This window comes from Stomoxys calcitrans, chromosome 4 (assembly GCF_963082655.1).
Source record: "Stomoxys calcitrans chromosome 4, idStoCalc2.1, whole genome shotgun sequence".
NCBI lineage: Eukaryota > Metazoa > Arthropoda > Insecta > Diptera > Muscidae > Stomoxys > Stomoxys calcitrans.
In genome coordinates, this window is record NC_081555.1 from 165,278,994 (window position 1) to 165,297,122 (window position 18,129).

Genomic DNA, 18,129 nt, shown 5'->3' on the forward strand with positions numbered 1-18,129 from the left:
AACTACCCTTTCCCCAGGGAAAGGGTAAAAAAAGTGTTCTTTCCCAGAGGAAAGGCTATAGAAACTAGCCTTTCTCAGCGTAAGGGCATAGAGAAAAATACTTTCCAAGGGAAAGAGTATAGAAACTACCCTTTTCTATGGTAAAGGGTATAGAAACTACCTTTTCCTAGGGCAAAATTCAGCAGAACCACACTTAACCCATATTTAGCAAACAAGTTAGGACGGGCTAAAATCGGGGTAAGACTACTTTTGATACCTCACACCTTATAGGGGAAGTGGTATAGAAACTTCACCTTCCCCGAGGCAAAAGTATAGAAACTACCCTTTCCCCAGGGATAGGGTAAAGAAAGTGCTCTTTCCCAGAGGAAAATGTATAGAAACTAGCTTTTCCCAGGATAAGGGCATAGAGAATAATCTTTTTCAAGGGAAAGAGTATAGAAACTACCCTTTTCTATGGTAAAGGGTATAGAAACAACCCTTTCCTAGGGCCAAGAATATAAGAAATGCCTTTTCCCAAATTCAGCAGAACCAAACTTAACCCATATTTACCTGTTGATCTTTCTTAGTCCAAACAAGTAAGCACGGGCTAAAGACGGGCTAATACTACTTTTTGATACCTGAGACCTTATAGGGTATGCAGACTAGGCGTCAAAAATAAAATTTGCTTAAATTTGAAATGAATTATTTGGGCAAAAATTCGTACATATTGTGGGAGTCATAGAAAAAATCACTGTGCTAAATTTTGAGAAGAACGGTTACCAAATGTGCTTACAATGCGAAACTTTCTAGCCAAATGTTTGAGGATCAGATAACAAATGACTAAATTATAATATTTGAGTCTTAAACAATTTCCATGAAATTACATAGCAATGTCGGAGCCATAAGAGAATCCCTCGGGCCACATTTCGTGAAAACATGACCACAGACAGTATAGAGCTAAACATATTCCGACGCGATCCGTGTACTAATCAATAGCTGTATTTTCGTTTCTTCTTCTAGCTGTATATTTGTTCCTTCTGAGTGCTTTAAACAAACGCATCAAGTTTTAATAACCATCCCACAGTAGTAGAGTAGGCTATTACTGGCAGTCAAATTCAAATTTTAGGCGACTCATCATACATCTGGGTTTTTGAATTCAAGGTGGCACGAGGGTGTGTTCTTGAATTAAGAATATTTCGCACATTTGTCCTTCCGCTACATATGTTTTACCTCTCGTATTTTATTTGCTCTTAATAAATAATCAAAATTGAAGAAACTCTAGAGAAATGAATGAAGAATATCATGAAATTGTGTAGACATAGACTAACATTGATTTAACATGCGCCAGTAGTTCAGTTATAACAAAGTTTATAAATACTCTGCTTAACTTGTGTTTTCCGATAGTTAAGTAGTACTTTTAGTAGAAAAATGAAGTTACGGATCTTGGGTCTGTTAGTTTGTGTGTGGTCATTAGTGGTGCTATCGGCTCCAGCTCGAGCCTTGGAAACCAGTGATCGAAACAAAGATGGGAAAAAAGTTGATGACTATGCTGATGAAGATGAAGAATATGAATACGATGATGACTACGAAGATGAAGATGAGTATGAATATGAAGATGAGGATGAATATGAAGATGAGGATGAATATGAAGATGAGGATGAATATGAAGATGAGGACGAATATGAAGATGAAGATGAGGAAGTAGCCAAAGATTTAGCAGAAGATAAAGGTGCTGCTGAAGGTGTGGAAGAAGCTGTAGATACAAATAAAGATGAGCACGAAGAAGAAAATACAACTGACAACATGGACGACAATATACATGAAGATCAAAATGACAGCGAAGATGGTGAATACGATGAAGATGACTACGAAGAAGAAGACAAAAACGATGAAGAAGATGATGATGAAGAAGATGATGATGAAGAATACGATGATGAAGAATACGATGATGAAGAATACGATGATGAAGAAGACGATGAATATGAGGAATATGAATACGAAGATGAGGTTAAAACAGCTTCTGCCCCAAAAACTACGAACAAAATATCCAAAAAACCAAAAAAGCCATTGAGATTATCCCACAAACCATTGAAAGCAAAAGTTAAACCTTCAAAAAGAATTCATTTACACAACAAATTTAAGGCTGCTTTGAAGAACAAAGCTAAGCGAAACTCGAAGAAACATGGAAAATAAATTCTTAATATAAAAAAAGTTATAAGTGATTGTTATAATGATAACACTACCCTTTAGAGACAAATGGTTTTCATTTTGGCTTCATTTTTCTCAGGAAAAGGGTATCTATCCTTTCCTCAAAAAAAAAACTCTGCGTTTGTACAGAAAATAAGTATTGAGATTCCATTGCAGGATATTGTCGGGCTTTAGACCATTGTTTAATGCTTTCTATTCAAATCTCAATGGAATCTCAATAAGATTTTAAGACCAAAAAAAAAGTAAGCGCAAACAGACAGAAAATAAGTATTTAAACACTAAAAGCGTGCTGAGTTCGGCCGGGCCGAATCTTATATACCCTTCACCATGGATCGCATCTGTCTAGTTCTTTTCCCGATACGGTAAAAGTAAAACAATTGCTAAGATGTTGGAGCTTTATAAACTTATGGTCCGATGGTCCGGACCATTATTAAACTCAATGTAGTAGTCGTTGTGGAAAATTTCAGCCAATTCGAATAAAAATTGCGACCTTTTGAGGCTCAAGAAGTAAAATAGGAAGATCGGTTTATATGGGAGCTATAGCAGGTTATGGACCGATTTCAACCATACTTGGCACAGTTGATGGATATCATAACAAAATACTTCGTGCAAAATTTCATTCCAATCGGTTAAGAACTGCGCTCTCTAGTGGCTCAAAAAGCAAAATTCAAGATCGGTTTACATGGCAGCTATATCAGGTTATTGACCGATTTAAACCTAACTTAGCGCAGTTGTTGGAAGTCGTAGCGAAATACGTCATGGAAAATTTCATTCCAATCGAATAAGAATTGCACCCTCTAGGGGCTCCAGAAGTCAAGTTGCCAGATCGGATTATATGGCAGCTGTATCAGGTTGTGGACCAATTTAAGCCTTAATTGGTATAGTTGTTGGATATTATAACAAAATTCTTCGTGCAAAATTTCATTCAACGAATAATAATTGCGCCCTCTAGTGACTCAAGAAGTCAAGATTCAAAATCGGTTTATATGGCAGCTATATCAGGTTATGAACTGATTTGAACCTAACTTAGCAAAGTTGTTGGAAATCATAGCGCAACACGTCGTGTAAAATTTCATTCCAATCGAATAAGAATTGCGCCCTCTGGAGACTCAAGAAGTTAAGACCCAAGATCGGTTTATATGGCAGCTATATCAGGTTACTGACCAATTTGAACCATACTTGGCACAGTTGTTGGAAGTCATAGCGAAACACGTCTTGGTCCATATCCAGCTACATCAGGATATGGACCAATTTGAACCATACTTCGCATAGTTCTTAGAAGTGATATCAAAACACTATGTTCAAAATTTCCGCCTTCAAGAAGTCAAGACCCAAGATCAGTTTATATGGCGGCTATACCAGGTTATGGGCCGCCTTGAACCATACTTAGCACAGTTCTTGGAAGTGATATCAAAACACTATGTGCAAAATTTCAGTCAAATTGGATGAGAATTGCTCCCTCTAGAGGCACAAGAAGTCAAACCCCAAAAACGGTTTATAAGGCATCTATATCAAAACATGGGCCGATATGGCCCATTTACAATCCTAACCGACCTACACTAACCAGGACCGTCAGATCACGAACAGTCTTCCAGTCTAAGAAGGGGATTAACGACTTCTCTGAGAGTGGCACAATCCGCAAGGTTTGGGTGCAGGGCCATAACGGAGTAAGGGGAATGAAAAGCCAGACGATTTCGCGAGGAAGGCCAAAGGATTGCAATCCACATCGTTTGGGTGCCGGGCCATAACGGAGTAAGGGGGAATGAAAGGGCAGACGATTTGGCGGTGAAGGCCTGAGGATTGCCGTCAATAAACTTGGATAACTCAAAGCCTTTCGGATAGACGCAGTCCGTGTTAAGGGCGTGGGCAACGAACACGTAACACGTTAAGGGCGTGGACAACGAACATGTAACACTATGCCACAGCGAAACAGTCGGTAAGACGGCGAAAATCCTATACGGTGATCGGAATCGTGAGAGGACGAGGCCATTACTGAAAGGAAGAAAGAAGGAGTTTAGCTTTTGGTATCATAATGGGACACATAGCACTACGAGTTTGCTTGTGCAAAATCGGTGCGGCAAGTGATAGCATGTGTAGGTCATGTGTTGGAAGATAATGAGGCGTTGAAGCATTTCCTATGCCTTTGCATGGATTTCGCTGCTAAAAGACACCAATACTTAGGTGGGGACACAATACCAGATATGATCCAACTTAGGGGCGTGGCATGGAAAACAATTTAAAATTTTGTAAGTAGCATCGAATTTCTAACTGAGATTTTTTTCGAGTTTACTTTTTTAGTATTAAGAGCGCACAACAAGCCGATTACTGGCTTAAGTGTATTTTCATAGTGGCATGGAGCGGATTAATATCCGTACCCTCTTTTTCAACCTAACCTAACCTAAGTGCAAAGTTGCAACCAAATCGGACGACAATTTCAATTTCCAGGGACTCGAAATGTTAAGCCGAAAGGTCAGTTTATATGGGAATCGAAATCGGATGTTATATGCTCCTTTTATAGGTCTAATCCCTTCAATCGAGAGATCGGAATGTATGGTAGATATATAAAAATATCCTATTAATATTCCGAACCCATCTCGCTTTGTCCGTCCGTCTGTTTAACTTATGCGCTTAAATCGAGGGATCGGTATGAATGATAGCTACATTCAAATATAGTCATGACGTTCTGTATCCATCTTACCGTGTCCGTGTGTCGATATTACGATAGTCATGATTTCAAATTTTCAGCGAAATTTGACATTAAATTCGCTTTTTATGTGTCTAAGCCCTCAAATCGAGAGATCAATATGCATGGTAGATATATCCAAATATCCTATCGACCTTCTGAATCCATCTGGCCTTGTCCATCCGTCTGTTGAAATTATGATAGCGGTCGAAGGAATGAAGCTAGCCACTTTAAGAATGAAGCTGGCCACAGATACCCCTTACTGAAGTAGGTTGTTGGGAATTGCAAATGGGTCATGGCGATATCCGTACCGAGTAGGGTCCATACAGGACTATATTGGGATATAATTGCCGCTTAGACCGATCTTCTGATTTATATTCTGAAACGCGATTTTGCTGACATTTAGAACAGTGAGTTGTATCAGATCTCCTAACTAACTAGATATAGCTGCCATATAGACCGATTTCCCGATAGACCGATCTTTTCGATTTCGCTGAAATTTTAAACAGAGAATATTTTTCGCTTGCAACACATCATTATTACACACATTATCAATTTCCGACCCTATAAAGTATATATTGTATATTTTTGATTAGCTAAAAATCTAAGACGATCTAGTCCGTCTGTCCGTCTTTGTGTTGAAATCACGCTACAGTCTTTAAAAATAGAGATATTGAGCTGAAACTTTGCACAGATTCTTTTTCGTAAGCAGGTTCAAAGGTAAGGTAAGTTCAAAGATGGGCTATATCAGACTATATCTTGATATAGCCCCCATATAGACCGATCCGCCGATTTAGGGTCTAAGGCCAATAAAAGTCACATTTATTATCCGATTTTGCTGAAATCTGGAACAGTGAGTTGCCTTAGGCCCATCAACATCTTTCTTTAATGTGGACTTGATCGGTTCAGATTTGGATATAGGTGTCATATAGACCGATCCCCCGATTTAGGGTCTTAGGCCCATAAAAGCCACACTTATTATCCGAATTTGCTGAAATTTGGGACAGTGAGTTGTCTTAGGCCTATCGACATCTTTCTTCGACTGCAAGTTAAAATATGTCCATTGTGACACCACCAAAAAACAGAAGAAGGAAGATGCCTTTTAGTTCCTACCTTTGAACTATCCAGATCACTCTAAAAAGCCCAACAACTTGCGAATGTTCACAACCGCTACATCAGACAGGTTCTCAAAGAAATGAGAACCTTAAGAGGAACTTCTTCTGACTGTCAATGCGGGACACACACACAGAAGGTGTTCTATAGTCTCTTCTTCATCCATGTCCTCACAGCTTCTGCTTCTTCTCAGAACAATCCCAAGAGGCAAAAATGCCAAGCACTCACCAAATTTTTTATTCCCATACCAATCGCTACACCCTAATCCATACATTGTTATTCATGTGAACCCTTTCTTTTCCTAAGTAGAAGAAGAAACAAAGGTTCATGTCCTCTCACATTTCACTTTCTTTGTCAGGCTTTGTTTGTGCTTAGCTCATCATTGTCCTGCCATAAAACAGGTGTCATGGCAATTTCCCTCAAAAATTACCCATACAAATATGAAAGTCCTGAATAATATATGTTTAAATTTAATACCAAATGTAAGGGGAAACGAGCAGCCTACACTTGTAGTTAGACCTTGGGCAAAAACGGAAATCTGGCCTAAGGAAGCTAAGTGAGTGAAATACCAAGCAGCAACCTTTTAAATTATACGCTGTCACTATGAAAGGAATCTCATGATAAATCTCTCGAAAATATTTCTAAACATTTTCGCAGAACCCAATACAGAATCTCAAGGCTGAGATATGTGTGTTAGAATGCGAGTTGTGGCGTGCTAATACGTGAGGGTTCATGTGTCAGTTTGTTGTATATCCATATAAATTATTAAAATACTCTCATTAGACTAATGACACGTTATGGCGGCATCAACCATGCTCTCCTTAACAATGAAAAAAAAAGATGAATGCCTTTGTGCACGCAGCAAAGAGAGAAGAGAAAAAAAAGCCACTATTAAGGTATTTTGTAATTTTTAATGAAATAAAAGAAGTCATAAATAAGACAGGACAGCAGCCTGTCCTTGCTGCTGCTTAAAAAGATATCAGTGTGCCTTACAGATTTATAGTTGCTTTTGAGAGTTGCAGCTGAATTATGAAGAAGAATCTCTTAAGGGATGTTGATCCCTATAACTTAGATGAAAAAGGAAACTTTTCTTACCACATTAAGAATAAAAGGATATCACATTTTAAAACTAAGAAAACAAATAAAAAGGCATTAAGTTCGACCGGGCCGAACTTTGGATACCCACCACCTCGGGTATATGTGTAAACCCCCTTTCATCATAATCCTATGAAAATTAGATAACTTATGCGCCCAAATTCGACACGGACATTGAGTGGACATTATAACTGTTGAATATGAGCTTCAAACCCTTAACCGACATATCGGTCTATATGACAACTATATCTAAATACAGTCCTATTTTTACCATATTTGAGTCGGATGGCGGGTGCCCTACAATTACTCGCTGTTTAAAATTTCAGTGAAATTGGATAAAAAATAAAGCTTTAATGGGCTCCAGGCCCATTATTTGAAGATCGGTCTATATGGCAGCTATACCTAAATATAGTCCGATTCAAACCTTATTTGGGGCGGATGTCGGGAGACCTAAAATATCCCACTGTTCAAAATTTCAGTGAAATGGGATAAAAAATAAAGCTTTTATGGGCTTCAGACCCTTTATCGGCAGATCGGTCTATGTGGCAGCTATATCTAAATATAGTCCAATCTGAACCATATTTGGATCAAATATCGGAAGGTCTTAAACTACTCACTGTTTCAAATTTCAGCGAAATCGGATAAAAAATAAAGCTTTTATGGGCTTCAGACCCCCTTATCGGCAGATCGGTCTATATGGCAGATATATCTTAATATAGTCCGATCTGAACCATATTTGGATCAGACGTCGGGAGGTCTTAAACTACTCACTGTTTCAAATTTCAGCGAAATCGGATAAAAAATAAAGCTTTTATGGGCTTCAGACCCCCTTATCGGCAGATCGGTCTATATGGCAGCTATATCGAAATATAGTCCGATCTGAAACATATTCAGGTCAGATGTCGGGAGGCTTAAAATAACCCACTGTTTTAAATTTCAGCGAAATTGGCCAACAAATAAAGCTTTTATGGGCTTCAGACCTTTTATCGGCAGATCGGTCTATATGGCAGCTATATCTAAATATAGTCTGATCCAAACCATATTTAAGCCGGATCTCCGGAGACCTAAAATAATCTACTCTTGCAAATTTCAGCGAAATCGGATGAAAAATAAAGATTTTATGACCTTCAGACCCTTTATCAGGAGATCGGTCTATATGGCAGCTATATCTAAATATAGTCCGATCTAATCCGTACTCAGTTCAGATGTCGTAAGATTTAAAATAACCCACAGTTTCAAATTTCAGCGAAATCGGATAAAAAATAAGGATTTTATGGGCTTCAGACCCTTCATCGGCAGATCGGTCTATATGACAGCTATATCTAAATATAGTCCGATCTGAAATATATTTAGGTCAGATGTCGGGAGGCTTAAAATAACCCACTGTTTTAAATTTCAGCGAAATTGGCCAACAAATAAAGTTTTTATGGGCTTCAGACCCTTCATCGGCAGATCGGTCTATATGGCAGCTATATCTAAATATAATCCGATCTGAACCATACTTAGGTCAGACATCGGAAGGCTTAAAATAACCCACTGTTTCAAATTTCAGCGAAATTGGCCAACAAATAAAGCTTTTATGGGCTTCAGACCCTTCATCGGCAGATCGGTCTATATGACAGCTATATCTAAATATAGTCCGATCTGAAATATATTTTGGTCAGATGTCGGGAGGCTTCAAATAACTCACTGTTTAAAATTTCAGCGATATCGGGTAATAAATAAAGCATTTATCGACTTCAGACCCTTTATCGGGAGATCGGTCTATATGGCAGCTATATATAAATATGGACCGACCATATTTAGGCCAAATGTCGGAAGGCATAAAATATCCCACTGTTGTACATTTCAGGGAATCTGGTAATAAATAAAGTTTTTATGATCTTCAGACCCTACTTCAGGAGATCGGTCTATATGTTAGCTATATCTAAATATAGTCCGATCTGAACCATATTTGGGTCAGTTGTCGGGAAGCCCCATACTACTTACTGATTTTTTTTTCAATTTCAGCAAATTCTGATGAAGAATAAAGTTTTTATGGGCATAAGACCCTTTATCGAAAAATCGGTCTATATAGCAGCTATATCCAAATATGGTCCGATTTGGCCGGTTCAAGAACTTAACCAGCGTGTATCAAAAATACGTATCTGTGCCAAATTTCAGCGCGATATCTTAATTTTTGAAGCCTGTAGAGTGATTACAACAGATGAACGAACAGATTGATAGACTGACAGACACACGGACATCGTTTAATCGTCGTAGAATTTTACAACGATCCGAAGTATATATTCTTTGTAGGGTTGGAAATTGATGTTTCGATGTGTTGCAAACGGAATGACTAAATGAATATACCCCCTATCCTACGGTGGGGGGTATAAAAACTAAAATTTCCTGACCATATTCGTAATCTACTCCCGAATACCTTTCATTTGAGTCCCTTATTGTCAGGATCGTCAAATAAACCTCTTTTAAGGGGTTTTGGGGCTGGGGCGGCCCTCCAGGTACTTGGACCCAACTTTTATTATGAGATTCGTACTCTACTCTTGAACAGCTTTCATTTGAATTCCATATTGTCCCGATCGATCCACTATTATTTTTGGGTAGTTCTTATGGGTTAAGGGGGAGGGTCCGCCCCACCTCCCGAGATCAAAAAATTATATGGCCTATGTTTCCTTCCAGACCTCCGAATACCTCTCATTTGAGTCTCATAGTGTCATGATCGTCAAATAAACCTATTTTAAGGGGGTTTGGGGCCAGGGCGGCACCCCAGGTACTTTGACCCAACTTTTCATTTGAGTCCCATATTGTCATGATCGTCTAATAAATCTATTTTAAGGGATTTGGGGCTGGGACGGTCCCCTAGGTACTTGGACCTAACTTTTATTATAAATTCGTACTCTACTCTTGAATACCTTTCATTTGAATCTTATATTGTCCCAATCGGTACACTTTTATTTCTGGATAGTACTTTTGAGTTAAGGGGGAGGGTCCGCCCCCCCTCCCGATATAAATAAAATTATATAGCCTATGTTTCCTTTCAGACCAACCTACATAATCTGTGAAAATTTCAAAGTAATCGGTTCAGCCGCTTATGAGTCTATACGAAACAAACAAACTGTCCGAGGGGACAGCCCAAACCCCGCCAAATGGATATATGGACCAATCACGACAATATAGAGCCATGTGTTTGGAAGCCGCCTCATCTCAAAACCCCTTAAAATAGGTTTATTTGACGATCCTGACAATATGGGACACAAATGAAAGGTATTCGGGAATAGATTACGAATATGGTCAGGAAGTAGGATAATAAAAACTATTTGGGGTGGATATTTAATGATTTTCGGCAAATTTATATTCATTTCCGGGGCACCCCACCGGGGTCCACCCCACCGTCAAACACAACTTATTTACCGATTATGGCATTATGGGACTTTTAGGAAATGTTTCTGAAAGTAGATCACGAATCTTTTATTTACTTTGATGGCCAAGTGACCACCTCCGAAATACCCCCTAAAGCCGAAATATTTACTAATACAGTAATATGGGGCTCAAAAGAAAGACATTTGGGAGTAGAGTAAAAATTTTCCCAGGATCCGAGCGGGGGTAAACTTTTCATACATCAATGAGTACTGTCCGATTCAAGTTGAGTTTATCAACGATAGGGGACCTTTTTTTATAGCCGAATTCGTACGGTGTGCCGTAGTGTGACATCTCTTGGGGGAGAATTTTTTACATGACCATGGTATTGTACCTCACAAATGTCTCCAGCATTAAGAGGGGATAACCACCGCTTTAAATTTTGTCCAAAGTTCCGACAGGATTCGAACGCAGGCGTTCAGCGTCATAGAGGGACATAAGCTACAGTTGCACGATATCCACATTCAGGGCAAAGTGTCCCCACCCTAAATAGATATTAGAGAGTTAAGGAAGGCGCAGCGAAGCCGGCCCCGTCCAGCTAGTTTTATATATAAGACATCTGGTTATGGACCGATTAGAACCGAATTGAGCACATTTGTTGGAAGTCGTAACGAAACACTACATGCAAAATTTCAGCCAAATCGGACAAAAATTGCGGCTTTAAAGGGCTCAAGAAGTCAAATCGGGAAATCGGTTTATATGGGAGCTATATCTAAATCTGAACCGATATGGCCCATTGGCAATATCCAACGACCTACATCGATACTAAGAATCTGTGCAAAATTTCAAGTGGCTAGCTTTACGCCTTCGACCTCTATCGTGATTTCGACAGACGGACGGACGGACGGACATGGCTGGATTGACTCAGAACGTCGAGATGATCAAGAATATATATATACCTAATGGGTTCTCAGAGGGGTACTTCTAGGTGATACAAACGGAATTACTAGATTAGTATACCCCCACCCTATGGTGGTGGGTATAAAAACAATGAGCCATAAGAAAGCCTACGCGGATGCCATATCTAATTCGGGCTATATTCTGTTCCAACCTAAACTAAAGTTTTTCAGACAGTATATGGCTCTATCTAAATCTCAGTTAGAATAATTCGGATAAATATTAACCAACATAAGAGCCTTAGAATGAACATTTCAAATATTTGCCAAAATCCTCCTACTCAAATAGTCCCTTCATTAAAAGCCCAACAGCTTTTGCTCAAACGTCATTAGTCAATAAGTTGTCCAAAACAAAATGCCAAGAAAAAACATGGTGTTTTTTTTTTTACTAATTACCTTAGTCAAGTTGTTCAATATTTCCTTTTACAATACCTTTCTTCCTGATTTGATGGCAGGACACCATGTCCTTGCTATTTGTCTTTTGCCATGGATGAAGTCAACCACCTCTCTTTTCTTCCATCCCAGGGCTAAGAATAATTTTGAAAAGTTCTGATAAAGCTGTCCAGACTTTTTGCTGTTGTTTGATTTCCATTAAACAATGGAAAAGAAAGTAAACGAAGAAGAGTTTTGCCAAGTTTCGTTATTTGTTTGAACAGTCTAAGCACAAATATCAGACTTAATTTATTTTTTATGAAATTCTAATGAAACCTGGTAACAGGTGGTTGTTGCCAAGGCTAAACAATCGGATGGCAGTGGTTGGGCATGTTAAGTCAAATAGTTGATTTAACCTTTAAATAAACCACTAAAGGAACTGGTAGTAACACCCAAAAAGCAAAACTTTGTTTAATCAATAATGAAAAAAAAACTAAAGAAATAAGCATTAACAAGCGAGAACGTGCTAAGTTCGGCCGGGCCGAATCTTATGTACCCTCCACCATGGATCGCACCATTGTCGAGCTCTATGCGCAGTTTCTCTTTTTAGGCAAACAAAGAATATTGAATAAGAACTGTTATGCTATTGAAGCTATATCAAATTATAGTCTGATTCGGACCATAAATGAATGTTCAACATTGTAGAAGTCATTGTGTAATATTTCAGTTCATTCGGAAAAGAATTGCGCCTTGTAGGGGCTCAAGAAGCAAAATCGGGAGATAGGTAAGTATCAAGCTATTGATCGATTCAGACCATGTTAGACACGTATGTTGAAGGTCATGAGAGAAGCCGTTGTACAAAATTTCAGTCAAATCGGATGAGAATTGCGCCCTCTAGAGGCTTAAGAAGTCAAGACCCAAGATCGGTTTATATGGCAGCTATGTCAAAACATAGACCGATTTGAACCATACTTAGAGCAGTTGTTGAAAGTGATACGAAAACACAACGTGCAAAATTTGAGTCGAATCAGACGAGAATTGCGCCCTCTAGAGGCTAAATAAGTCAAAACCCAAGATCGGTTTATATGACAGCTATATCAGGTCATGAACCGATTTGAACCATACTTAGCTCAGTTTTTGGAAGTAGTACGAAAACACCACGTGTAAAATTTCAGTCAAATCGGACTAGAATTGCGCCCTCTAGAGGCTGAAGAAGTCAAGACCCAAGATCGGTTTATATGGAAGCTATATCAAAACATAGACCGATTTGGCCCATTTACAATCCCAACCGACCTACATTTATTGAAAGTATTTGTGCATAATTTCAAGCTCCTAGCTTTACTTCTTCGAAAGTAAGCGTGTTTTCGACAGACGGTCGGGCAGACGGACATGGCTAGATCGACTTAAAATGACATGACAATCAAGAATATATATACTTTATGAGGTTTCAGAGGCATATTTAGAGGTGTTACAAACAGAATGACGAAATTAGTATACCCCTATCCAATGGTGCCATATTCGTATTCTACTCTCCAATACCTTTCATTTGATACCCTTATTGTGCCGATGGGACCACTTTCGGATATGGGTGGCGTTTTTTGGGTAAGGGGGATGGTCCGCCTCCACCCGATATCTAAAATTATATAGCCTATGTTTCCTTCCAGATAAATGTACACAATCTATGAAAATTTTATAACAATCGATTTAGCCAAGTATCATATAGCCATAATAGGTCTAATGGCGTTTTTGATTGGTGACGTGACCCCCTATATTTCGACTTGATTTTTTATGCCAGATGTAAGTCCCATATGTCAATGAACGAGCTGTATTTCTGTTTGGGGGAGTTTTGGTGTTGGGGCGGCCCGATGGGTACTTAGACTCAAATTTTAATACCATATTCGTATTCTACTCACCAATACCTTCAATTGAAACCTATATTGTCACGATCAATCCCTTTTTGATTTGGGTTGTGCTTTTGGCATAAGGGGGAGGGTCCGTCCCCCTTTCGATACAGAAAAATTATATAGCCTATGTTTCCTTCCATGCCTAGGTTTCCTTCGGTTCTGCCGTTTTTCAGTCTATACGGAACAAACAAACCGAGTCCCATATATCCGTGATTGGCTAATGTGCCCACTTTGGGCGTTTTTGTGTGGGTGGGGTGACTCCCTATACTTCTCATGAATTTATATGCCAGATTCGTTATCTACTCCCGCATACTTTTCATTTGATACCCATATTGTCCCGTACGGTCCACTTTTGATTTTGGGTGGTGTTTTTGGGTAAAGGGGGAGGGTCCGTCCCCTTCCAAAATCGACAAGCTATAAAGCCCATTTCTCCTTCCTGACCATACTCGAAGTCTACTCCCGAATACCTTTCATTTGAGTCCCATATTGTAATGATCGTCCAAAAAACCTATTTTAGGGGATTTGGGGTTGGGACGGCCCCCCAGTTACTTGGACCGAATTTTTAATGTGAAATTCATTCTCTACTCCTGAATGCCTTTCATTTGAGTCCCATATTGTCCCGATCAGTCCACTTTTATTTTTGGTTAGTACTTTTGCGGACGGGGGGCGGACCCTCCCCCTTACCGTTATCAAAAATTATAGAAAATATGTTTCCTTCCAGACCAACCTACACAATCTGTGAAAATTTCAAGGTAATCGAAAATTTCAACAAACCGATAAACAAACACAAATTGAATTTTGTATATAAGATTGTCAAGTTATATCAAATATATTGATTTACTTTATTTTATTTTATTTATTTAAATTTATTTTATTTTTTTTTTTTATTTTATTTTATTTTAATTTATTTTATTTTATTTTATTTTATTTTATTTTGTTTTTATTTATTTTATTTTCATTGATTTTATTTTATTTTATTTTATTTTATTTTATTTTATTTTATTTTATTTTATTTTATTTTATTTTATTTTATTTTATTTTATTTTATTTTATTTTATTTTATTTTATTTTATTTTATTTTATTTTATTTTATTTTATTTTATTTTATTTTATTTTATTTTATTTTATTTTATTTTATTTTATTTTATTTTATTTTATTTTATTTTATTTTATTTTATTTTATTTTATTTTATTTTATTTTATTTTATTTTATTTTATTTTATTTTATTTTATTTTATTTTATTTTATTTTATTTTATTTTATTTTATTTTATTTTATTTTATTTTATTATATTATACTATATTTTATTTTATTTTATTTTATTTTATTTCATTTTATTTTATTTTATTTTATTTTATTTTATTTTATTTTATTTTATTTTATTTTATTTTATTTTATTTTTATTTATTTTATTTTCATTGATTTTATTTTATTTTATTTTATTTTACTTTAATTATTTTATCTTTTTAGCCAACTTCATTAACATATCCCATTTTTTCAGTTAACTTGTAATCATTTGATTATAAATGATTGACGTTTCCTATACAAACAACGTTAATGATGGAATTGATTCAACATAAGTTCGCACAATTGCATTATCTTATGTACAGACTAGCTGCCTATCAATTACCTATTTCCAAGGTAAATATTAACATAAGCACATCGTTATGGCCATAATTATTGGTTATGTGAATATCTGAAAGTACTCGTAGTCATCTTGCACTGATTGCGTTTTGGTTGGGAGAGTCAATTATAATTCTATTAAAGGTTGAGTTAAGGCATATAAAAGGCGTATAATCATGACCACTAACCCAAATATGAAAGCCTTTCATTTAGGGGCTATAATTCATAAGGCTCAGCATGACATTTGAATCTGTTCGCTTCAGGCTTCAGCTCTCCTTGTGTAAAACCACAATCAACATAGGTTTATGGTTTTGACCCATGGTTGTCCATGGGCAATTGATTCTAATTTGAGTTTAGAATTGACGCATTGATATTAAATGGTGATTCAAGCATATAAAAAAAAAAAAAAAAAAAAAAAAAAAAAACAGAATAAACCCTATGAGATTTTCTACGTTATGTATGTTATTCATTTTAAATATTTTTTTAATTACTTGCCTCTAAAGCAACATAGCACGGAAAAGCAAAAATTACCTGAAACGAAAGAGAAAAATAGATATTTTAATTAGTTAAGACTTGTTTATACAGTGAAAAGAAGCGAAATCGCCTTAAAATCCGTTGGGCGTTTCAAAATTCAAATAGTCTCAGTCTCAATTTCGTCTCAGCTGCTTTGTAAAAATACTCCCAATTTGCATTGCAAGCGTACACCGTGACGTATAAGTGATGGTCATGATTTACTGTCCAATAAAAATAATCATACGTCCCCAAGTACCTGTGGATCAATTTCTTTGCATATTTTCAACGTATTCACATGTCACCGGAGAACAATCATCATTTCTTTTACCCGGCTTATTTGCACTAGAACATAAATTGGAAAAAGTAAACCAAAACAAAAAAAGCAGAACTCAAAAGTTAGAGTTAACAAAGCGCACCAATACATTATGGTACTAAGTAACTAAATGACACTTAAGGGAATTAAGTCAAAATAAAGTGTTCATGGCTTAAAGAAACATTTTTAATAAAGGCGAAAAAAATATATTGACGAGAAATGCTTGTGCCTTCACATTGCCAATTGCTCCAGAGATAATACAACTTTAATAAAAGCAAGCCACCAAGACCAAGAAATGTTTCGTATATTAATGAACTCGTTTTTTACTAGTGTTTGGGCAAAGCAACACTTGGCCACAAAGTTAAATATTGTAGCCTTTGCTGTTAACAACTGTTGTTTCCAAAGAAAGAAATAAGGGGATAATTAACTTCATTCCATTGGCCAGATTTAACCTTCGGGCAGTTTGTTAGCATTTTGTGTTCTTTTATTTTTATTCTTGGTCTTTTTGGTTTGCTTAGTGGTAATTATCTTCACCATAAACTTGAACTGAAAATTAATTTTTCCCATTCCTTTTGGTTTTTCTTCTTTTTCTTCCTTCTGTTTACTTTGGACTAACTTACAGCAACAGAAGGTAAAAATAATATTTTCTTAACACTTTGCTAAGGGAAAGGTGGCAGAGAGCTAATAAGAAAATGAAAAATGTGAAAGGTCATCATAGCACTGAAAGGAGACAATAAGAAACTAAAACGAAAATAATGAAAAGTGAATAATATGCCTTAAAGCGATAAATATGGGAAAAAAAGAGTTCTTACATATCAAAATTTTAATTAAAAATCAAGTCTACAGGTGACATTGGATAGCCTTGAGAAAAATATTTAACATATAAAATTGTCAAAGAGATAAATGTCAAAGAATGATTTTCACACTGATTTACACAGAATGATCAAATATAATTGACGAGAAATGTGTTTTTAAATTTATTTCAAAAATGTCAATTCTCTTTGGAAATGGTATAAAAATTGCCTATTCCTTTGGGAAATTGTATTAAAATTGTCAATTTAGGAAAAGGAACCAAAACAACACAATCCTTAGAAAAAATTACTAAAACTACCTATTTAATAGAAAAGATGAACTTATACTACCTAGTCCTTTGGCAAAGGTACTAAAGATACCTACTCAATTGGTAGGTTTCTCTTTTAAAAATGGATACCTATGATACCCTTTCCTTTGAGAAGGGGTACTATATCTAAGTATTCCATTGGGAAATGGTCTTATACAACGTTTACTTAAGGAAAGGGTCCAACACAGTATATCCTATGGGAATAGGGTACTAATACAACATTTCCTTCGGGAAAGTGTACTTAACCAAGGCTTTCCTTTATGAAAGGGTACGGAATCCTTCCCTTCCTTAAAAAAGGAGTAATAAAACCACCCTTTAGCATCGGAAACTAACAATATTAAAATTTTTTATTGAAATGGGTAATAAAACTAACCCATGCTAGCAGAACGTATTACAAACTACCCTTTTCTATCCGAAAAAATGATAATACCGTCCTGTTCTGTACCCCATCTTTCGAAAAGGGTAATAAAACTGCCTTATCCCTTCGGAAAAGGCAATACAACTACCGTATCCTTTGAGGAAGATTGAAACAACTTTCCTGTCCTATCAGAGAGGCAAACCAAATTGCACTATCCTTTCGGAGAGGCTAATAAAACTCCGCTATCCTTTTGGCAATGCTAAAAAACCACCCTATCCTTTTGGAAAGGGTAATGAAGCCACCCTACCCTTTTGGAAAGGGTAACACAACTACCCTATCCCTACGGAAAGGGTAATACAACTACCCTATCCCTACGGAAAGGGTAATACAACTACTCTATCCTTTCAGAAAGGGCAATACAACTACCCTATCCTTTAGGAGAGGGTAATAAAACTACCCCTTTCTTTCAGAAAGGGTAAAAAACTACCCTATCCTTTCGGAAAGAGTAATACAACTACCTTATCCTTGCGGAAAG

The 18,129-nt window shown here is 36.8% G+C and overlaps 2 protein-coding genes across 2 annotated transcripts in view; one reads left to right on the forward strand and one right to left on the reverse strand.

Annotated features, from left to right (window-relative positions):
- Positions 1-18,129, reverse strand: part of LOC106088468 (mucin-19-like) — a 471,415-nt gene that overhangs the window by 91,461 nt on the left and 361,825 nt on the right. The window lies entirely within an intron of this gene.
- Positions 1,408-2,172, forward strand: LOC106088497 (glutamic acid-rich protein-like). Its single transcript, XM_013254049.2, has one exon. It carries the CDS (start codon positions 1,408-1,410, stop codon positions 2,170-2,172), a length of 765 nt encoding a protein of 254 aa, XP_013109503.2.

Coding starts and splice junctions, on each gene's coding strand:
- LOC106088497 (XM_013254049.2), top strand. CDS start 1,408: ATGAAGTTACGGATCTTGGGTCTGTTAGTTTGTGTGTGGTCATTAGTG.